The following is a 23,338-nucleotide window of genomic DNA, read 5'->3' on the forward strand; positions in this document are numbered from 1 at the left end:
GTTATTTTACTTTACCGGTGACTCTGACATCAGGCCAAACTGTTAAGATCATCAGAAGAAACCTTTCCTCTGCATTGTTTGAAAGGATGTGTGTGTGTGTGTGTGTGTGTGTGTGCGTGTTTTATATACTCTCTATGGTGTGTGCATGCGTGAAATGTTTGACCTGAATTTCTTTGTGAAAAAAAATAAAGATTGCTGGTATACGTATACAGTTAATATGAAGGTAAAAAACTCAGCTGTTCGATGTAACATTCTCAAATCAAATCCCAAGACAAGTTGGAAGACGTACAAGGAACCCCATATGAGACGTAATTTTTTTAATTGATGCAGCAATGCACTGATTCATAGAGAAAGACTACGGTTCCGACATGTTTCATGTTTATCAGCAGAAAAAGATAGACCTCGGCCAGAAACAAAAAAGCCGATCAAACTTCACACATGTCTGCTGAACACATCTGCTGTATATTTCATGTATTATTGGTGATTGATTGCGACCTACAACCAAACACAGATGCAACTAACGGGTCCTTCCAATGCATTATACAGATCATAGGACATGTCAACTTTCCATGCAGGTGAGCATGATTTAGTTTTTTATGGACCACACCAAACAATTTGTTTGTTTACTACAGGGAGATTATATTGTGTGAATTGCTAGAAACCAGGACTCGGCCAATCCATGGACGTAATTTCTTCTCTGGCGACTATTAACTGGGAAATCAAATAGAGAGGAAAACATCCGGTTATTTTATCACATATGTTATTCCTAATACAGAACATGGTGCGGATCAAGGCAGATGAAAGTGAGGAGAAACGTGTGATAGAGTGAAACCATGCTACATGACAGGCCCACATCATCACTGAAGTTCTTAAGACCAAGCCTGCCACGTACAACTTATTGACAAATACCTGGATCATGATCATTATGACCATGACGTTTCACATATGAACCCGTTTCAAACACACATGGTTCACTTTTCTTTTTTTAGATCTGTTTATAAAATTCGGATTTCAGAAGAGACAATGGAAGGGGTTGAGAAATCACTTGGATATGTTGGTGTATTTACCACAATAAATGTTTATAATGACAAGCTACATTCATACATGATTGAATAAAACAAAATAGTTTGTACACTTGCAACCAAAATTACATTGAGATATTATAAGAAAAAAGACTTAGATTTGGACTGTTAAAAGGTGAATGGAGTCAGAACATATGGCAGTTATTTTGGCATTAAAACAGGGAATTTAAACACTTAAACATTATTAAATGATTAAGAGCAAAACTCAACGCTATGTAAATTCCTTAAGCAAGGTTTAATTATCATATCTGGCTCCTTATCATATATTAAAGGCACAATGCAGGAACACAGAAAATGAGACTCCAATGTCCATGAACTTGTTGCCCCTGTGCATGCTGGGAGGGTTCCCAACAAACCTACCTCATTTAACTGCAATCACACAGTCAAGGCTCAGCCAAACATAGAATGCTAATCACAGTTTGAACTACTTATTTTCCTTTTATTTCAATTACAGAGGTCACTGTTCCCTAATTTAAGATGACTTTGTCCAGGTTTAACACAGACCAAACTGCTTTCAAATAACTACAATCTATATATAGAGTTTATATACTGTTTAGAATATATTGTTCCTTTAAATTAATAAGTCATGCTGCAGTGGAGCAGATGACAGTCAGAGTTACAGATAAAAGCTGGGGGCATGAATGTATAGTTTGTAGTGTTGCCAAATACAAAATACTGTCAAGAGACAAGACTGTCACCACCTCTGAGTGTGGAAGCGCTCCGTCCTTGGAGCTCAGTAAAAAGCTGTCACCAGGGGAACAAAGCGATGGAGAATCCATTTTGTCTGTTGCTAAGAACAAATCCAGATGCTGCCTCTCTAACTGCTCTTCATCACCCCATTCTGAAACGCACTGTCACACTGCCCGCTATGATCCTCAGGCTATGAGTGCATGTTGTGGTTGGCACATTGTGTCCAAAATGCAAAGCCAGGTGCATTGTGGGCGTTTAAAATCAGCCTTTAATGGAAGAGTTTAAGTTGTTGCCCTTGACAAATGGACTGTATTGACCACATAAGGTAATGCGACTGACGAGAAGTAATGCTGAACTCATCTTGTCCTATAATAATTTTCATACCATACAGTATATACATACCATACAGTATACAAAACATGGAAAATGTGTAACCAAACTGTATGTATTTGAAAAATGTAAACCTTACATGCTTTACACTGTAGAGGTTAGGGGTTATGGTTAGGTTAAGGTTTACTTGTTCTCTTTGTGAGTTTTCCTGCCATAGTCAAAAGGCAATAAAGTTAAGTGAAGTGAGGTGCCTTCATGTCAACCGGAGAACAGGATGGGATTTGCGGATACTGAATTCATCCCCTGTCCAAACACTCATCTGCGTTTCCCCTGTAATTGTATGTAACACTTGGGAGGTAATTGAGGTTGTGGTATAAGAGCAGGTTAGAGGGATTTCGCAGCATACTTTATAAAAACAAACACATGGTTTCTAAGCATCATGGGCTGCACGCCTTTGTCTGTCTGTGGTGAAAAGGAAAATGGGGAGGGATAGGGCCATGGGGCTGGAATATCTACTTGTGAGTTCTGTGTGTGTGTGTGTGTGTGTGCGTGCGTGCGTGCGTGCGTGCGTGCGTGCGTGCGTGCGTGCGTGTGTGTGTGTGTGGATGAGCAGGCATGCATGTCTTCCTCGGACTAAATTTAAACAAACTGGACAATACACATGTGACCTATTACACAGCGACAGTTGTTTTATACATCATCTGGCTATTTCGTTACCATCTGGTCATATTATATCCATTATAACAAACACATGAAATACAGAGAAAAGCTATACAATTCTTAAAGTAGAGATTTAAAAACACAAAGGCCAATTAAGGCTCCCTGATGTTTAGTGATATATAATCTGAGAGCCCTGAGGTTTGCAGAATACAACTTAAATGAATTCTAGGCATCTTAGATAGATAGGTCTTTATTTGTCATTGAACCATTACAGAACAACGAAATTGCATTCCAGTTCACACCCCCCCAAGACAGGGAGAGTGTAACTGTAGATGCGTCTAGCATGGGCCGCGCACCTATATCTTGTAAGTATTTAAAATAGACAGACCAACGTAATAGGTACCAGGGTGGAGGGTTGATGAGTATAGGTTAGGTTGCATTTGTGTGACTTAAGGGGCACATTTTGTGCAAATTTTTCAGGTTCAAATTTATAATTTGGGTTCCTGCTAGAAAATGTTTTCATGGTGTAGTGCTTAGTTAGGTTGGTAATGAGGGGGGCGTGGCTTCTCCTCTTATGACATCATAAGGGGAGAAAATGTGACTGGTTTGTTTGAAGACAGGTTTTCTGAAAGGTGGAGGCGGAGCAAAAGAGAGGGTTGTTCATTCTCATACTTGGGTGTCTATAGACACACCAGGGACCCATATTAATGTTGAAAAACCATGAAGAAGCGCATTTTCCATAATAGGTTACCTTGTTGTTTCTTTTATGATCAGTTAGAAAATGAAAAAAGAAAAAAAAATATATAAAATCACTTACTTCAAACGGGGTCTCAAAGCCCTCGATGATGCCTCCGACCATGAGCAGCCCGTTGGTGCTGATCCCCATGCCGTGGTGCACCCAGTCAACACTCTCCAGCAGAGAGCAGTCCACGTACAGGGCCAGCCGCCGGGTAGACACACTGACCGCCACATGATGCCACTTTCCATCAGACAGGCCGCTGACTGGGAACCTGACAGAGACACACATTGGTCATTTTACAATCAAACGTCTTTGGTTTTGAGTGACTCAAGATGAAAGTCTGCATCCTGTAATCTAGGAGATAAGTTGAAGTCACGCTTGCGGCCTCTTGACTGTTAAAATACAGATGTCAGTAAAAGTTAAAACCTCTTTCTTTCTTCTCTTAACTTGTAAACTCTTACTTTACTGGATAGTAAAGTTCAGCCATTAGGTCAGAGAGTCTGTTTAAACATAATGATTTCAGTGCAAACAGTTGGCCTGATAAAGTGTGCTTTAGATTGAGGCGACATCCCTGACAGCTACAGGCCTGCTGGTGTCAGACAGAAATCTATACAGTATGTGCAAAAACTGCTGATCTGTCATCCTACAGCATGGGTGGATGAAACCTAAACACAAATATGAGATTTAGACTTGCACTCCCTTAACATTGTCGAACCCTATAGTTAAAATCAAACCAGGGCAGAGATATGGTCTAGGACTTTTTTCTTCATTTTCTACCTTGTATTGTTCAGAACCAACAACGCAATAAGTGACATCACTTATAGCGAGGTCGGTTGTTGCTAGATTTTTATCAGACATTGCGCAAATCCCTCTGTAGCTACAAAGGGCTTTTATAAATCTTTTTTTTAAACTTATGCAACAGCACTCCACGAGACCTGTAAATAGACTTTGATGTGTAAAATCAGAGTTCCCCTTTCATATATAAAATATGAATCAGTGGAGCTTTAATGTCTAAAAGATCTGCTGGTGTCCATTATAGGTCAAATTGGGAACCTCCTAGGTGGAAGCCACCAACGGACATGCTTGACAGAAATTCTGATACATTAAAAAAAAACTGATAAAAACTCAATATCATCCCTGAGCCAACATTAGAACATAAATACAGTTTATATGTGTGTCTATCTTTTGGCACAGGTGTGTCAGCTGTCTCTCAGTGATGTATAGCTTGGAGCTGTGTGGCTCCTGAAGGGGCGAAACCTGCCAACAGACGTCTAGTAAATCATTTCACCAATAGAGCCAGCCACACACAATTTACAGTCAAACAAATTCACACATGCTGGAAACAAATACACTTTCCTCTTTCCTCCATCTTGCAGACACATTTGCGCACACACTGCACACCAACAAGCAGGACATAAAAGGCGATACAATTAAATGAATCGTATAAGTTAAAAGCGTGTACTTGGTTGTCTCACTGGTAAATTTTGAGCACGTACATTGTGAATAAAAGCTTCAGAAATCTGCTGAGCACTCAGTACCCACATCACACTTTTTAACTCTTTGAGACGGAGAGAAAAAGGAATTGAATACAAATTCAAAGACGTGGGCTCACTCATAGTGTCGTTGCTGTGTTCCTATGAAGATGATGGCGTGAGCACTGATGCGCAGCTGCAGCGTTATATGGCTGTCGGGGCTGAGCATGGTGAAAACACTTCGGTCATCTCTCTGAGGGCTACGCAGCTGCACCAGCAAGCTGAACTCATCTGCAAACCTAAACACACAAATAGACAGACAAACATCATTTAGCTGTATAATTGCTACTTAAAAACATATAGGATAGTGCTGGGATTTACTGTATACCTGTAGGCAGGAACTGTACACAGTAAGCACAAGCGGGCACAAACATGTTGCTAATTAAGACCACACACAAGGAAATTGTACAGTTGACTGACTTGAGGATGCTTTTGAGCAAAAGTACAATAAAACAACAGCTTTTACCTTCAGAGTAAAAGCCTTTAGTAACTTGGCATTTATAATAAAGTGTTAACATATGGAGATGAACATGAAACCGTACCCGTCGGGGAAGAGCTGTCGAAGTGGGAGAGCCAAGGTGGAGTACTGTCCCACCTGTAGGACTACACACCCGCTGTCATCCACAGACACAGAGGAGTTACTGCTGTTGGACACCTGGAGAGAAAGCTCCTGCAGCACATTCACCTCATCTGTAGTGAGACAGTCAAGGAGGAAATACAGATGAGGAAAAGCCTTGAGACGTATACACACCACACAGACATAAACATCAGGCCAAACGAGCACAGATGATGTTGTGCTTCATTATTAAAGTGCACTGTATTATGTTCTTGTAAGAGAACCCAGTTCAAGTTTCACTTGCATGATGTTAATGATTGTATGAAGTGACAAATTCATTTTCAAGTGTGATTTGTTGAATCGGATAGAAAATGATATAGCTTTGGGATTGTGTGTGCTCAGCAAAGAAGCATTAACTTTATTTGAGTGACAACTCGTTGTGTTATTGCTGCTACATCTTCTTTCGTCTAATCCTCAGTAGAAAAGATCGGCTGCCACATAAGCATGAATTTTCATCACTGACAGAGTGTAGAACAAGGAAAACGTGTCAGCAGTAGCTAACATAATAAGCATAATCCTGATAAGAGTTATAATAACAGTTCCATAGAGCCCTGGGATCAAACATGATTATGGGAAATTTCAATATTACAGCATGCAATAATATTTTACATGTAAGCGTGCTTTCAACTTAATTGCAGCAGATTGGGAAGGGCCCTTTCCTGTTTCAACATGACAATGCCTCTGTGGACAAAGCCAGGTCCATAAAGTAAAGGTTTTGTCTGCACAAAGCCCTGACGCCAACCTCTTCAAACACCTTTGGGTTGATCTGGAATGCCAATACCCAACACTATCTATGTTTCCATCGAAAGTGCGTTTCCATCAAATGGCTTTAAGACGAATAAAAACCTGTGCCTTTATCGAATAGATTTCAGACATTTTAAAGTTTTTCATCTCATTTGTGCACTGATACACATAACATTCAAGCAATTACTGCAAACAAAAGTTCATAGACAAAATGGATTGCACTGTCTACCAAGAAATGTTTTAAACGGCAGACATTGTAATGGTGCTTATGTGCCAGCTAATATCCACATACAGTATAAAGCTATAATCAGACGACAACAATGACGGTAACAAAAGTCCCTATGATGCAGATGTATGTAAATGCCACACCCGAAAGGAAGAAAGGTGCTGTAAAATATGCTGTAGAAAGCCTTTCTGTGGGGCTGTTTCAGCAGCCCATAGTTTTGAAATTACATGTTATTCCGTAAAGGGTATAATGTTTGGGCGTTACACACATACTTCAGGCCATTAAGTCCATGTTCTGCTATGTTTCAAGATTAGGGGACCCAGGCGGCAACCATCTGCTGCAACCAAACCTTACATTCTTGTGCTTGGTACTTCAGATAAAACCTTAGCATGCTGTGAACAGACCACTGATGGCATTACTAAAAAGCGGAAAAACCACTTATGGGGCCATTGCCTTTCAGAGCTGCAGAGGGCTGCAAGAAATTCCATCCTATTTAAGGATCCCCCCGCTCCAATTTTCTTTGGTGCCCTGCAGTGCCAAACGTTGGTGGGCCTCTCACCGACTGGCTTATTCCCCTACATCATTAGATATATTATGGGTCTTTACATTTTACTCTTTGTGCACAGGTATAGGGCCATTCCCCATATCCTGTCCACAGGTGGCAAAACTTCTCTGGAGAATAATGAACAAAGCTCCTCATCATATTTTAAGAGAAATGAGTCACCAGTCAAAGACCAGTATTGTTGTGTGTAGTGATAAGACTCTAACATGGGGACTGACTGAGATCACTCCTGACTTTAATGTCACTGTCATTTTGTAGAAAGGAGTAATTAGGCTAACAAAAGGTGCATTTGAGTAGCATGCAAGAACATCAATTTCACTAAAGACCATTCATGTTTGAGCGATTAAGTACATGTGGATGGTGTCTGAAGATTACAATAGACATAGACATGAAGCCCTGGGATTGAACCACTATGAACATGTCTCACTCTGCCCTCTGGACTTTTTCCAAAAATATGGGTTTGCTCAGGCAGTCTAAAGCTCTTGCTCCTCCCGAGCACTTTCATAAATGAATCCATGTCTGTCAGCCCCTCAGAGATCCATTAGCTCCTTACACTCTGCGTTACAGCAGTGCCAGAAGAATCACTGGTCCTCAGAGAGCCGTGTGGTCACCCTCCACTGCCCCAAGTAATAGCACTGGAGTAACAGATCTGGTGTCGCACTAAACATTCCAGCATACCAGCCTTCCAGGAATCCCCAAAGATATATAGACCACTACCACTTAGAGAGAAAAAAATATATGAATTATGGTTTGCCCGCTCCTTAAACCTATAGTTAACAGCCCTGAATCATGTTCGGGTCAGGTGGTTTTACTAAGCAGGTAAACAAGATTTTTGTTAAGTTTTTTAAACGGGAGCTCAGAGGCACAATATATGTGGCAATTTTCAATCATCTCAGGCCAAAGGAAACCACAGAACATTTGTCAAGTCCAAATCAGGCTTATAATTTATTGCTAATGCTGTTTTCTAAATGGAGACATATAGCATAATGGTATGATTTTTAGGCTGAAATGTGCTGCTAACCATGGCTGGATATGCTAGTCTTAAGTGAAGCTTAATTAACGCATCTCCAAGGAATACTCCTCAGCCCGTGAAAAGAGTTTCAATATTTCTTCTGTGGTTCTCAAGGGGGGTTTGAAAACTATAAGCCATCAAGGCTATATTGTGTTTTCGTGGATTTAGCTTGGGGCCTTAATTTACTTTAGTTACTTTGGAGCTTGAGATATGTGGGCATTTGCCAAGAAAGATCTAATAAAAGATGCTATAGAGTTGCATTATGGGAAAAGGAGGACCCCCCGTTTTGATCCCAGTTAGTCATTAAAGTTCCAGAATGGCTACATGTGATGAGAACAGACTTAACTTTGCAGTAAAAGGTTTAAGATGGGACACAGATTTTCCCACAGTTGTATTAAACAGCAAATTATGTCAACAGTCAAGTTGCTTTTTCTTCTGGGAGCAAATTAATGTTGGTTTTCCAATTTGGGATCTGATCTCACTCAAAAGAAACTGCTTCGTTAGGATGACAGCAGACGTGATGGCTGCACAGTGCACCTACATACCATTGGACGTAACTAGTCCGCTGATAGCCACACAGCTGGTGAGAGAGACACTGATGGTGTAGCATGAATGATTCAATTGATCAATCTCCAGACATTTATGTTTAGCTAGGCATCAGATGTCTACTCTATAGTTATTATGGAAATCCCTCATTTATCAACCGATGTAAGACTCACAACTATGCCAGCTTCTAACCATTAACAAATTGCAATAAACCATAATAACATCAATCACAAAATCCACAAACTCAGCAGTCACAGTGTGCAGTGTGTGGGATTACGATATCTAAATGGGCAGTAATTCAAAGCCCCAGGAACTGGAAAATGTTCACACACAGTAACTGATCTAATGCTCTGATGGTCTTTATTAACCCCCTTTTGTGCGGGAGTTTTCATGAAAGAACATTTCATGTGCCAACCTCTGTGCCCTCGAGGAAAACTTAGGAACATACTCTTGTGCTTTTTCCCAACACTATAATCAAAGGATCAAGCCATTACGATGGGGAGGGAGAGGGGCTGCCAGTCAGGCCTGTTCTGTTTCCGGCAAAAGTAAAACAGATGTCTGAATCCTGCTTCAGAAGAAATGTGTGAACAGTAAGGACTTTCAGGATTAGCTCAGTCTTTGGGTAATTTTACTAGTTTTCCTGTTTACTCAGTCAAACTTTTTTTTCTCTTTCTGTGCCAAGACGTTGCTTCTGCCATTCACTCCAATGCAAACGGGGAAAAGGATTCCTCCAAAAGCAAATTCTGGATATCAATCATAATTATCTTAATATCATGTACTAAAAAGGAGTTGATATATTTTTTAATCCACACCAAAAGTGTTTTTTGCATGAGAATGAGATGGTCCACAGCTAAAACAGCCAAAGTTTTGTTTTTGCCTCCAAAAGGCCCAGTGCACGGCTCCATCAATGAAACAGGTCTGACTTTAATAGATGCTCGGTCGCATCATGCCTTGTCCAAGGTTTTTCAATTAAATCTTCAGGTTTTTACAAGCACAAAACATGCGCATAAGTACATTCGTGTTCACGTTCTATGGGTCCTATTACCAGGAAGTATCTGCTTCTAATTGCAACTTACTTGCTAGTGAGCAACTTAACATTAAAATGAATACAACACTATTTTTAAATGTGGCCTTCTTATAATAAATCCATGTGCTAAGCAGGTTTGATGTTTACCATGTTTACCATTTTAGTTTGGTATGTTAACATGCTAATATGTGCTAACTAACACAAAACACAAAGTGCAGCTGATGCTGATGGATCGATCGCACAGTTATCACAATTCAAACAGCAACATGGAGGTGAATACCAAATGCTATGGGAATCCATCCAAAAGTAGTAGAGATATTTCACCCAAAACCGCAAATGTCAACCTCATGGTGGCGCTAGATGAAAAGTCAGAGGATCATCAACGTTAATAGGGTTCTTCATTTGGGTACTATAAATGTCTGTTTAATTCATCCAATGGTTGTTGAGATATTTCCATTTGGACTAAAAAAAACAGCTGGCAGACAGACTGACTGCAACCACCAGTAACAATGAAATGTAATTAATGTTTATGAAACAAGGCATTATCTTTAAAGGGAAAAGGGAGCTCAAGTGCTACTTCAAAGAACAATTGCAATGTCAGAGTATTGTTATTTATAAGGCTGTCATCTAGTAACTAAATTGATCACACTATTAATAAAAAATACAAACATACATAGCATGTGTAACTGTTTGCAAGAGAAAAACAAATGATCACCAGCCAAAGTCAAACAGAAAAAAAAACATCAAAGAGAGCTGGAAATCACCTAGACAGCAGCAGTAATGTTCCATAAATGTCATTGTAAAGCGTCTCGTCTTTTTGTTATACCGCCATGTTGTGGTCCTTACCATAACATCACCATTCTGATGATAGAAAGTGATAATCTGTGTAACAAATGTTTTAATGTCGATCCATTATTGTCACACAAAAGAAATGCCTCTAGAGACACGCAGACAAAGAGTAAAAAGGCCCCAGATATTCTAAGCTTTATTTACTTCATTTGCAATAACAACTATTTGAAAGAACTACTTTGATTTACTTGAGATAAACAGTTTGAGACAGCGCAGTGGGTGATGACAATAGATGTCTAACATTAAATATAAAATCATATTAGAAAACGAGTAAACAGCCATTTCTTCATTGAAGATCATCCAAAAATGTATATGCTTGTAGTTTAAACACAAACACTCAAATGATCAAATGCGAATCATCTATGGTCTTTTAGAAAGTGATTTAATGCTTATAATGAGACACGCAAGTTATCATGCATTCTGTAAATTCCATTATTCCCCATGTATTCTCCACATCCACATTTCAGTGACAGTGGCCAAGCATTTATGGTCTTCTATAATAGGGAATAGGGGGGCGCCCTTAGCTCAGTTGGTAGGGCGTCCCCCCCATGGGCCTCGGCCAGCAGCGGACCCGGGTTCGATTCCAGCCCGCGGTCGTCCTCTGCATGTCACTCCCCTCTCTGCCCCATTTCAACTCTGTCTCTACACTATCAATAAAGCATACAAATGCCAAAAATATCTTTAAAATGATCATGAATAGTAAGGTAAGTGTTTATTTTATACTTGTGCACTAGGGAGTCACAGCTTAGCAAAGAAGTGATTGCATGTAGACTCCACAGCTACAGTGTAGGCTACCTGCTGGTACATGTCTTTGTCTCTGCACATGTGCAAACATGCATAGGTGTCTTTTTTCTTTTTTTACTTTACCAATAAGTGCTATAGAAAGACAGGAAGTACAGAAGATTCAATAAGTGGATAAAGTGGAGTATAGTAACAGGTATGTAAACAAAGGCACTCTTGCTAGTTAAATGCCCATTTACAGAGCCCTGGCTGAGGATTTTACATTGGATTTCTTTTCAGCACACACACACACATATGGACAGGTTGCAGATTTTAAAGGAGATATCCACTGATTTTGACCAAAGGGGAATTTTACAACAAGCATTCTCATTTAATTGATTAGATGTCAGACAGTACATAACCAGAAGTTTCAAATAACAATTAACGATTTCAAAAAGGAAGTTTAATCAATTTATCACTTTGTTTGGATGTCGAGGGCCACCTTTCTCGTGTATATGCAGAAAGTTCAAGTAATCTTTTCTGTAAAATGTTCAACCAATCCATTCATGGTATTTACCTGTTCACAGTGACCCACACTCTTTCTTTTCAGCAGCAAAACATGGCAAATATTCCCATCTTTGCTAGGAATCCCAAAGTAAATGAAATAACATAATTATTCGGACAGATATTCAGTGGTACTTTAATGTGTGAGATCCAACGCTAAACTGTATGTTAATTATCATGCATGTGGCACGTAATATGGGGAAACAACCATACACTGTAATTCAGCATTGTTCTGAACAGTCATACCCTGGACACACATATGGAAGGCGCAGATAAGACCGATATCCTCTAACCCCCAAAAAACAACAATCCAATATTTCGATGATGCTTCAGTGTGAACATGAAAACACTCTGAACAGGACTTTTCTTTAGATTAAGTGATCGTGTGAGGTCAAGAAGTAAAGCCGTGTTCTCCACTATTCAGTCCACATTCGTATTTCCCAAAACATCCAGCCATGGACACTCCTCTCTTGATTGTGCTGATTTATTTTGGCACAGACATCTTTGGAGCATGTAAGGAGCTTACAGACTTTATGTCGGACTTTTACAGTAGGTACCCAATCTCAGGTCCAACATGAGCCAACAACAGCAAATGGCATGAGGCCAGAATAAAGCCAGTCTATACTTCCTTTATTTTCGCAACTCTCTAGAGATCCAGAAATGATCGGGCTTGGAGTACAGGCACTGCAGGCAATTTGAAATGAGGGAATAATGGCTTACAGGTTATAAAGAAGGAGCCAGGTTCTGCCTCAGACTTGAAAGGTCAAAACCACTCAATCAGCAAACTGGCCAAAATACATTGTAAACAAGTTACCATTTCAACTGCCAAAACACACTTTAGGATTAGATTCATTCCCTCCGTGCACATGTTTTTGTCTTTAACTGAATATGGAACATTTGCCCAGACAAATGGGCCGTGGCCAAAATATATTGTTGTTCTGTGTTACACAATGTATATTAGGGATTACACCCATCTATTCAGTTAGATGGCCTCCACCTTTTTGAATGTATAATTAGTATTGGATATCAGGTGATTAATAATTCTATTACTTACACAATTTTTCATAATTATTTAAGATTTAAGAAATGTAAAGTGCTTTGGGGCTGAGAAAATCGGCTAAAAGCGCTATATAAGGCAAGTCCATTTACGATTTATCTCTAAAATATGTGCAAATAAGTGTTAATTTAATAGTACAACAATTAGGAGTATCTTGAGCCTAGCTGAAACAACTAAATTGTTGGAATCATGATGAGACCACTACATTAGCTATCATAGCATGGCTGTTGTTTCACAGCATATGCCAAAGCTTTATAGCATAAAACTGAATTTTATATAGGCATTTTCCACGCACTGTTCCTCCACTGGGATCAATAAAAGTAATGGAGGTGAGGCAGCTGACCCTCACCTCCAAAACAGGTGAGGCAGATGACCTTTGACCACTGCAACCAGGGTCAGACCTGGCATGCAGAGGTCACTGAGGTCCACTGATACAGGAAACACAAACTGAATGTTCTCCCACATCTGACCAGAGCTTCTCTATGGCACACTGACTTTGTGAGTTGATCAGTGAGGCCCGTTTCCTTCTTAAACACAGACAGGCACGTTTCTACTGTTTACACTTTACTCTGCACAGTGTGCACTGTGACAAACCACAAGGGACTCTGAGAGAGCGGAGCCCCTAGTGTTTATTAATTCATGGTAAATACTAACGTGGAGCATCCTATGCTGATTTTGGACTTTGGAGGGGCAAAAAGAGCACAGGTGGAGGACGTCTGTTTTACTATAACAGGACTATTTTTGGAGTCCTGTCTGTTGTATTTACAGCATGTTTTACAATTAAATATAGTAAACTTCATTAATCCAACCCATACTGTCAGTTCTGAAAATGTCAAAACTTACCTATGGCCTTTTGCCATTGTCAGGGCCCTAAAGTAAAGCCAAGAAAATGTACTAAACAGTAAATTAAGCAATCCTAATGTAAGCTTTCAATAAAAGCCTTCAATGAATCAAATTACTACTTGTTAGAAGGACTTGGAAAAAGACAAGAAAATAAACAAATTACATTACCAAGTGTGAAATGTTTATTAAAATCACGTTATAATAATGTGCACAAATATGTTCATTTAAGTAACTGCACTGAATTCTACTGTAAAATTAAACGTCTAGTTATTAGAAGGCATTCCTTTGTCTACAGAGAACTATTTATTTTCAGTGGCCAGTTACCACAGTGATTACCACAAAGACATGATAAAGAAATCAAACGCTGCCCCTCCCACCGCCACATCCTGGACTGGCCGACCTCCAGCAGCCGTAATCAGGGGAAGGGAGCCGGCTGCAACGCCGTCCTCTGGTGGGATCACATTACTCTAATAGTCTGAGACGGACAAACAGATAGCTCAATTACCGTGCTGGTACAATTACTGGACTCTGCCGTGGTATAGAGGGGGGACGGTGCAAATAGGCAGAAGATTAAAGCCTTCCACCTGCACTGGTGAAATCAGCAGGCCAGACAATTCGGAAACGAGAGATGGAAAGTTGGAGTGAACACAGGAAACGGAGGGAATCTCTGAGTTCCTAAACAGCTCAATCAGTCAGTCATCAACAAAGCTTTCAGCGATGATTACACTTGCTGCCACACTAAGCTTTAACCTGACAGCAGATTGTCTAATGCTTACAGATGCAGCACCTTAATGGAAATACCGAATGTCAGTGCTGCCTCAGACTGCTGACTTTATGACGTCTGGCTATTAGAGAGCAAAGGATCCTATGTTGGGACGTGATTTCATGAGGTGTCCCTTACAGAGGATAAAGTTTGCTTGTGTAAAATCTGTGCCTGTGTGAAGACATGCTTTTTAAACTGGGCCTGTTGCCCAATGTAGGTCACAGAGGGAATTAAGCAGACTGAATGGATGTAACAGGTCTGCTGTTCGTCTGCCTGTAACAAGGCCCAGCGACTGTCTCAGAACGAACTACAGTAGACATAGATTTCAAAACCTATAATGATCCCTCATCTGGAAAAGAAAATATGTGCCCTGTGGAGGAGGGAATTACAGTGCCATGAGGAGTATGTTATGCAGAGGTGATGTCAAGTAGGTAGAGCTAGAGGACTGGACACAGATTGAAACCAGAGTGGAAGCAGTTTATGACATGAACCTCTGGATACAGTACATTTTGATTCAGTGTGATTTTCCGACTGATAATATGGGCATACAGTATATTGCTACAGTAGACTCCTAGTTTCGTAGGTCAAATACATTTTATAGCATCTTTGTCTCTTGGATCGACAGTTAAGCCTGGCTGGTTGAAAGATGCAGAAAAACTTCCTGATTTGTTTTCCTCTTGCTTAACTGCCGTTGTAATCCCTGCAAAGAGGGAACACTGGAGCCAGTCATCAGCAAAGTCAATTAAACATTATGCTGGCATACAGTATGTTGGAGGAGAAGGAGAGTCCCAGTGAGATGTACAAAGCATGGAGTAGCATAACATCTGCAGGACCCTGTCATAATGCATAAACAATAAAGAACCTGCCACAGTAAAAATTATGTAGCTGTGCTTAGTACATTTGGTCTACAACAGGTTTATTCAATGTCACTGCGTTACTATCCAGTTGCAATTCACTTTGAAATAACTAAAACTGGACTAAAGCAGTGCAGAAAGTAGGATACAGGTTTGACAGATTTACATTAGGTAATGTGTACTATTACTGTGTACTAGTAAATCTATTAAATCTATAACATTATTGGAGAAGATGAAGGTTTTGTTATTGTTGGTTGTAAGTACAGTACAATGGAATACCATTTCCTTCCTTTGTGCATTTCCTGTAATATAACATATTCCCAACTATTAGGAAACAACGTACTGTATCTTAAATTCTTATTGTGACTTGAATTTATTTATTTTTCCAGTGAAACCACGTGACAACTAGCTAAACAGAGAGATTGCCCAGTAACATTTCATCATGCTAGTGGCCTGGCTCTAAGAATGGAAATGTTGGTCACTTGGTCCACCGCTTTGGTCCTGACTGAATCATCTCAGAAATTACTGTCGCTCAACTTCATCTGCTTTTCCAGGGTCTAGGTCGGGTCGCAGGGGCAACAGATCCAGCAGGGGACCCCAAACTTCTCTTTCCCGTGCCACATCTACCAGCTCTAGCAGCACAGGGGGCATCATTACCAGATGCCCGAACCACCTCAACTAGCTCATGCACGCAAAACTGCATTGGTTCACTCTGAGTACCTCAAAGAAGACTGAATTTCTCACCCTATCTCAAAGAGATACACCAGACACCCTCCTGAGAAAACCCATTTCAGCCCTCTGTACTGGTGATCTCAATCTTTCAGTCATTACCCAGCCTTCTTAACCATAGGTGAGGGCAGGAACAAAGATTGACCGATAGATCAAGAGCTTTTGCCTTCCGGCTCAACTCTCTTTTTATCAAAACGGTGCAATTGGAACTGAGGAACTTGAACTCCTTCACTTGGAGTAAGGAATCATTCCCACCCGGAGTCTCACATCCATCAGTTTCCTGCTGAGAACCATGGCCTCGGATTTAGAGGTGCTGATCCTCATCCAAGCCACTTTGTACTCGGCTCCGAACTGATCCAGTGAGGGTTGAAGGTCACAGACCGATGATGCCATCAATAATACATCATCTGCAAAAAGCAGCGATGTGATCCTCAGCCCAATGAAATGCAACCCCTCCCCACCACAACTACACCTCGATATCCTATCCATGAAAATCACAAGCAGGATTGGTGATGAAGTGCAACCTTGGCAGAGGCCTAACCCCATCACCAACTAGTCCAATTTACTGCAGAGAACATGGACACAGCTCTTGCTTTGAGTGTACCCGAGCCCTGGGTAGAGACCCCCTCATCCCATACACCCGCAGTACCTCCATAGTATCTCCAGTGGACACCGGGCATTCGCCTTCTCCACATCCATAAAACACATGTAGACAGGTCATACTCCCAGGCCCCCTCCAGATCCGTTATTCCATGTCCAGGACGGAATCAGCATTGTTCCTTTTTAATCTGAGGTTAGACTATTGGTGTGACCCTCCTTTTCAACACCTTGGAGTAGACTTTACCAGGGAGGCTAAAAAGTGTGATACCCCTGTAATTGGCACACGCTATGGTACCCCTTTTTGAACAAGGGAACCACCACCCTAGTCTGCCCATTCTTGGGAACTGTCCCTGACTTCCACGCAATATTGAAGAATATCCAAGAAAGCCCCTCCACACCCAAAGACTTCAACAATTCTGGACGGATCCCATACATCCCCAGAGCTGTGCCACTATGGAGTTGTTGACTTCCACCAAGGAAATTGACAATGATCTCCCATCACTTTCGGCCTCTACCATGGAGGGCGTGTTAGTTACTCCAATTGCAGCAGAAGATTAACAGTTTTTGTTATTCACTTAAACCTCTCAAAATCTACTAGATAGATTCACATGTTGCAGATATGAGTATAAGTTTGCTAATCTTAGTTAGTCATTAAGTTCACTTGTTTTGTATAACACAGAACATGTTCAGGTTTTGCAGTTATTGTTATTAAATTGAGAAAATAAACATAGTTTTTTTCAAAAACTATGCTCTGCCACATTGAAAATTTTCTCATTTCCCCCCCTTGGGTTGAATAATATTTAAGTATGACCTAGGGGTGCAGCTAATCCAAACATTTTTTATTATTGTTTGAATGCCATTTTACAGTGCAATGGAACCACATGAAAAATGAGCATGCTTATGGACTCGCTAAAGCTTTCAACAGCCTTATAAGATAATGTCAGGGTTTCCTCTCGACGAGACTCTAGGGAGAGGAAATGTTGAAGAGCATCATTCAACACTTGACCTGGCCTTCTTCTAAACTTTCCAATTGAACACCTAAGGAAGTAGATGTAGTGATGAACATGCCCCTGGGTCAAATTCACTGCTGTTTTCACAGAAGTGAATAGCACTACTTATATACTTATGGTCCTGTAGATCTTGGAAGTATTTCTGAACATCACAATTATGCAAACTGAAAGTGTCATTGGTGTCAAATATTCATCAATATTTTTTTCTTTCTGAGGTACTGAACTGACACATTTAAGGCCCACAACCTTTGGCAACTTAACATTAGCTCCTAATGTTTAGTGAATGATGGGGCAGAGGGCAGGAGAGAGAATGGTAAGTCAGTCCCACTGTCGGGAATATAGGCCATTAATCAGAGGTGTGTTCCATTGTTTGACAAGCTCCACCTTCAGCCTGACGACCCTCAGGTTAAGGTCAATGCTAGTGTGACCAAAAGATCATTTCAAAAGTAAAAAATGTAAAAGGGACGACAGGTTGACATACGGTAGGCCTACAGCTGCAGTTTTTTTTTCTCAAACAATGTTGTTGTAGTGCACTGCTGAACACTGAACAGTGTCTTGCTTGTTTGGCTTGTGGGGTTTTGTTGTGAACACATATCTTTCCATGAGACGAATAAAGTACTGTAAGTAAAGGAAGCACTATTTTAGGGATTCACAGGTCAAACATTGTCTAGATATCAAAGATAAAACCAGGCTAAATTGGTTGAAAAGGACATGAATATCTATTTAAATTCAGGTCCTAACTTTAAGATGGTTTATGTAATTGATGTATCATATACTATAGCATAGGCTATACACTATTAAAGGAGATATTTTACTGGCCCATGTTCATTTATATTGTCAGATTAAAATACAATAACCCAGTACTTCTCAAATGGTGGGGCGCGCCCCCCTGGGGAGGCGCCGTGAGTTGTCAGGGGGGGCGTGGGCTGCCTTGATTTCCAACTGACCACTTTTTTTTTAAGTGCTAGCAAGCGCGATGTGTGCTTGTGTATGGTCTTATCCGCACGAAAGGCCGCGATTTGCAGTAAATAAATGTCCACGTGTCTCCAAGTGTCTCTGTAGGCTATTTTAAAAGAAATCAAGCAAGTAGACTAGGCTAATAATAACATTAATGAATTATTGGTTATCACATCACAGAAGGCCTATTGGCCTATAATAATACAAAAAACACCACCTTGACTATGTTTACAGTTTAAAAATGTTTTGAATGAAATACAAACCTCAGTGAATCATTTGCTCTTGTTTCTCTGTCCTGAGATTCACACAGACTGAGCAGTCTTGTTTAAATGTTACAAATTGAGTTAATAAATTGAACTTTGAATTTTTTTGCTGCAGACGTTATCTCAGCTAATTTTTGTAATCTAATTTGATAATAAGGTGATTGTATGCAGAATGCTCGTGCCAGAAACTCAAACAGTGGTTTTGTACAGATAAATAAATAAATATTAGCAGGTTCTCAATAGAATTTCAATTTAGGGGGGGGGTCGCGAAAAAAATTCTGTCCCCACTGCAATAACCTACCAAAATGCTGTCCAAATAACTTGTGTCAGAGATGCAAGATTGTTTTTCCAACGAATCCTGGAATTCTAACCGGATACTGTACATAGTTAAATCTCTGTTTAAACTAGGGCCCGACCGATTTATCGGCCGGCCGATTATATCGGCCGATTATCGCACATTTCGGAATTATCGGCATCGGCCGTTTTTTTAACGATTTTTGCGGATTTTTTTTTTCAAGCAATCATGTGTGAAATGTATTGCTGCCCTGGAGGTAGCCTAAATGAATAGCATTAAGGCTATAGCATATTTACAGCAGCAGCAGCAGCAGCAGCAGGTCTGTTGTAATACATTGGATTAATTCACACTTGACAGTTCCCCCTGCCACCAATAGCAGAGGCTTTGGTCAACGCTTGACTGTTAATAATAATAATTGATAGAATTTATATGGTGCTTTTTTGGAGGTCATTCAAAGACACTTTACATCATAGAGAATCATACATGTAGAAAAAGAAAACAAAATACAGAAAAAATAAAATAAGGTTTGAATTGGAGTCAGGTGTCATTATGCTTCCTTAAAGGGGTAGTTCAGGATTTTAGACATAGGGCCTTATTCCCAAGTTAGCCTTGGTGTTCTTTATCAGTGGAGACAGTTTTCAACACATTTAATTCAGTCCTTCTAGTTGCAGAGTGCGCTCGTGCTAAGCTAGCGCACGGCATCGGGGGGATACCTAGCCTGCTACTAAAACAGTCTTACCCACTCCACAGTACACCCGAGGCCAATCAATTATAACGCCAGACTATCGATGTAAATGTCTGTGTTGATAGAATAATTTTAGAAATAAAACCAACCTCGCATATTGCATTTTGAGGGACTTTATTCCTTGTAGGCTGCGGCAGCGGCGGACTAATACCTAGGTTACAGGCTCTATAATAGTTTGTTTACCTGCTGCTGTCTTAAGGCCAGGACACACCAGCCCGATAATCGCCGTCGTCAAAAAAAAAGACGAATCTGTTTGGTGTGTGCCGTGACGTCGGCCGACGTAGAGGTCGTCGGGCTTGTTTTGAGCCTGTCGGCCGCCGATTGAACATGTTCAATCGGCGGCCGACCGTCTTTCATTTGGAGCAATTTGATTGGTGGAGGGCTAGCGAATCAGTGAAGCCCGGAAGTGAGGCGGGTAGCACAAACAGCTAACAACAGCTAGCCATCGTTTTAATGTGTTTGTTCGTTTCGTTTTGAGAGTACTCACATGCATCAACCCTTGTTGACTGCTCGACACCATGCTCGACACTCTCTGCTAAAAATTGTGCTCTTATGGTCCATAAATATAAATACGTATTTCTATCTATGTTTATGCTCTAGAGAGATGTTCAATCATTTCCGGCTTTCGTATTTTTTCGGGCCACAATACAGATTAGCGCCGCCTGCTGTTGTGGAGACATTACGTCCCGCGAGCGTACGGAAAATAAACAGTCGTCTCGGTGTGTTCTTTAGCAGCGACGGGAAGCTGGAGCTTCCTGAAACGGCCGACTCCATTTTTTTTGACGACGGCGATTATCGGGCTGGTGTGTCCTGGCCTTTACAGACGCAGAGTACAGTGCACAAAGGAGTTGTATTAGCCTATGCAATAAACAAGATATGGCCATGTTTGGAGGACTTAGCAATGCGTCTGCTTTTGAAGACGATTATGAGGAATTTGTTGTATCCAACGAACCGTACCTGTACGAGCCGGAATACACTGATGAAGAATTGAGAGGGATGCTCAAAGGGCAGAAAGAGAAAGAGCGTCTGTAGAGACAGCCCCTGCTGGAGCTGCAGCAGAGAACCGGGACAGAATGACGGTAGACTGGTGGCAGTGCAGTTTCAGTTTCTGTCCCACGCTGCTCTGTTTACTTTCTGCTGTAGTGATTCGGTTACACAGCAAAGTAAAAGTCCGCTGCTGCTAAGAAAGTAGTCCCTCAAAATGCGATAATTCATGCGATTGAGGTTGGTTTTATTTCTAAAATTATTCTATCAACACAGACATTTACATCGATAGTCTGGCGTTATAATTGATTGGCCTCGGGTGTACTGTGGAGTGGGTAAGACTGTTTTAGTAGCAGGCTAGGTATCCCCCCGATGCCGTGCGCTAGCTTAGCACGAGCGCACTCTGCAACTAGAAGGACTGAATTAAATGTGTTGAAAACTATCTCCACTGATAAAGAACACCAAGGCTAACTTGGGAATAAGGCCCTATGTCTAAAATCCTGAACTACCCCTTTAAAGAGGTGAGTTTTGAGTTGACTTTTGAATGAGTTTATTGAGTCTGAGATGCTGATGTTTGGGGGGAGGGGGTTCCAGAGGGTTGGGTGCAGTAAGATAAAATGCATAATGTATGAATTTAGACATATTTGTTACACTTTATTTTTTTTAGACAATGCGTATTGCAATAAAGAAAAAGTTCCTGTACATATTTTCAACAGTAAAGGGTATATATACAGTATATTTTTTTTTTTATCAGCCGATTCAATCGTAATCGTTATTTTTCTCTGAAAATAATCGGCATCGGCACTCCAAAATCAATATCGGTCGGGCCCTAGTTTAAACTACAGTACTATCAGACCTAAATGTTAAAAGCCACATTCAACACTCCTTGTACATTCAGAGATTTCAACAAAAGCAAATGAACTGCCTGTTTTCACAGATGTGAGGCAGACAGTTTGCTTTGCATGAGAGACGTTTCATTTCTCACAGAGCGGACACATAGGCACAATGCACATCCAGCTCCTGGGACAGGATCCATCCCGGGACCCTACCTATGGAGACTGCAGAACAGATGAAAGGCCTGAAAGGGCCCTAACAGACAAGGTCCAAGTCACATCTGGAGAAGTCGACTTTGCAAACATCCAGTCTCCAAATCTAGACCAGGCACATAAACAGCACCTGTGGTAATCTACTGGCCTATGTTGGCCTAAAGGCAACATGAGAAGTTTTTATACCATGTCAAGCCATGGTATGCAGTGGGAATTGTTTCAAAGCTTTGGCTTAAGAACCACAGAAATAAATATGAGGCAATTATTTGTGATAACATGCTCATTAACGCAATCAAAATTATTGTTTCTTCCTTGCCATGTTCTTACTGCCTTTTTTGTGATTCCAAGAACTGCAAAGCCAGATGAGGAATGTGTGAATGTGTCGGCTGAACATGCAAACAGATGGGGGGAGGAGTGCTAAATGTGTCTGACATACCAGTTAGAAAAACAAAGCAGCAGAGTGCCGATGAGGGAAGAACGGCCTGTAAATTAGTATTTTACATGAGATGAGGAAAGCAGGGGGGAGGGGGGGCAACCGAGGGAGCTGGTGAGCCAGGTAATGAGCCTGCTGGAAGACTAAAGGAAGGAACACATCTCCACTGGAGTGGAAATGCAAACGAGTAAAACAAAGAGTGTGTTGGAAGGAAGACAAACCCACACTCTGTGAGATATGATCAGGGGATAGGGGAAGAAAATGTTTTCCAACTAGAAGAAGCCTCTCTGTTTCCACAGAAAACATTCGTATCAGCGTCTCTCTCAACACAATGAAATTCATTTTTAATTTAACCGTGAAACATATAGCCACGACCCCCAGTAGAAAAACAGATCAGGCTTTCCAAATTACAAAACTGACACTGTATCCACTCTATCTTTCACGTTGCATGTCTATGTAAGCAACCGCATTTAGCTGCCTTGTCTTCAAGCCGGAACATGGCTGTGTTTTCAGACTGACAGATTAAATAGGATCCACAGCCCATCAGTGAAAGGGAACAGCACCATGATGCTGGCAGAGTGCCACTCGGACTGCTGCTGCCGCTGTACAAACAGTGCAACCTCTCTACTGCACTGTCTGTCTTCATGTGGCAAACACTCCAGAGTTAAGCTAAACATTGTGTTAAATACTCATAACTTATGCTATGTCAGGAAAACCTTGTATTTCCAGTTTGACTGCAATAAGAGGTATAGCCTACAACCTTATTAAAATATTTTTAACAAACATGTTATAAAGGGGTTTAATAAGCCTAAATGTGTGTTGTTGTTTTTATAGCTACGCTAGGGAAGGCTTGCTCCACC

At 40.8% G+C, this 23,338-nt stretch overlaps 1 protein-coding gene across 1 annotated transcript in view; it reads right to left on the reverse strand.

Moving 5' to 3' along the window:
* Window positions 1-23,338, reverse strand: part of LOC307265080 (uncharacterized protein) — a gene marked incomplete at its 5' end in the record, with an annotated part of 103,645 nt that overhangs the window by 66,988 nt on the left and 13,319 nt on the right. The window contains 3 exons of the mRNA XM_080046651.1: window positions 3,580-3,772; window positions 5,114-5,272; window positions 5,576-5,723. Coding sequence (XP_079902777.1) covers window positions 3,580-3,772; window positions 5,114-5,272; window positions 5,576-5,723 — 500 coding nt within the window. The remainder of the gene's footprint in view (window positions 1-3,579; window positions 3,773-5,113; window positions 5,273-5,575; window positions 5,724-23,338) is intronic.

Source organism: Ammodytes marinus (genome assembly GCF_949987685.1).
Source record: "Ammodytes marinus genome assembly, chromosome: 18".
Taxonomy (NCBI): domain Eukaryota; kingdom Metazoa; phylum Chordata; class Actinopteri; order Uranoscopiformes; family Ammodytidae; genus Ammodytes; species Ammodytes marinus.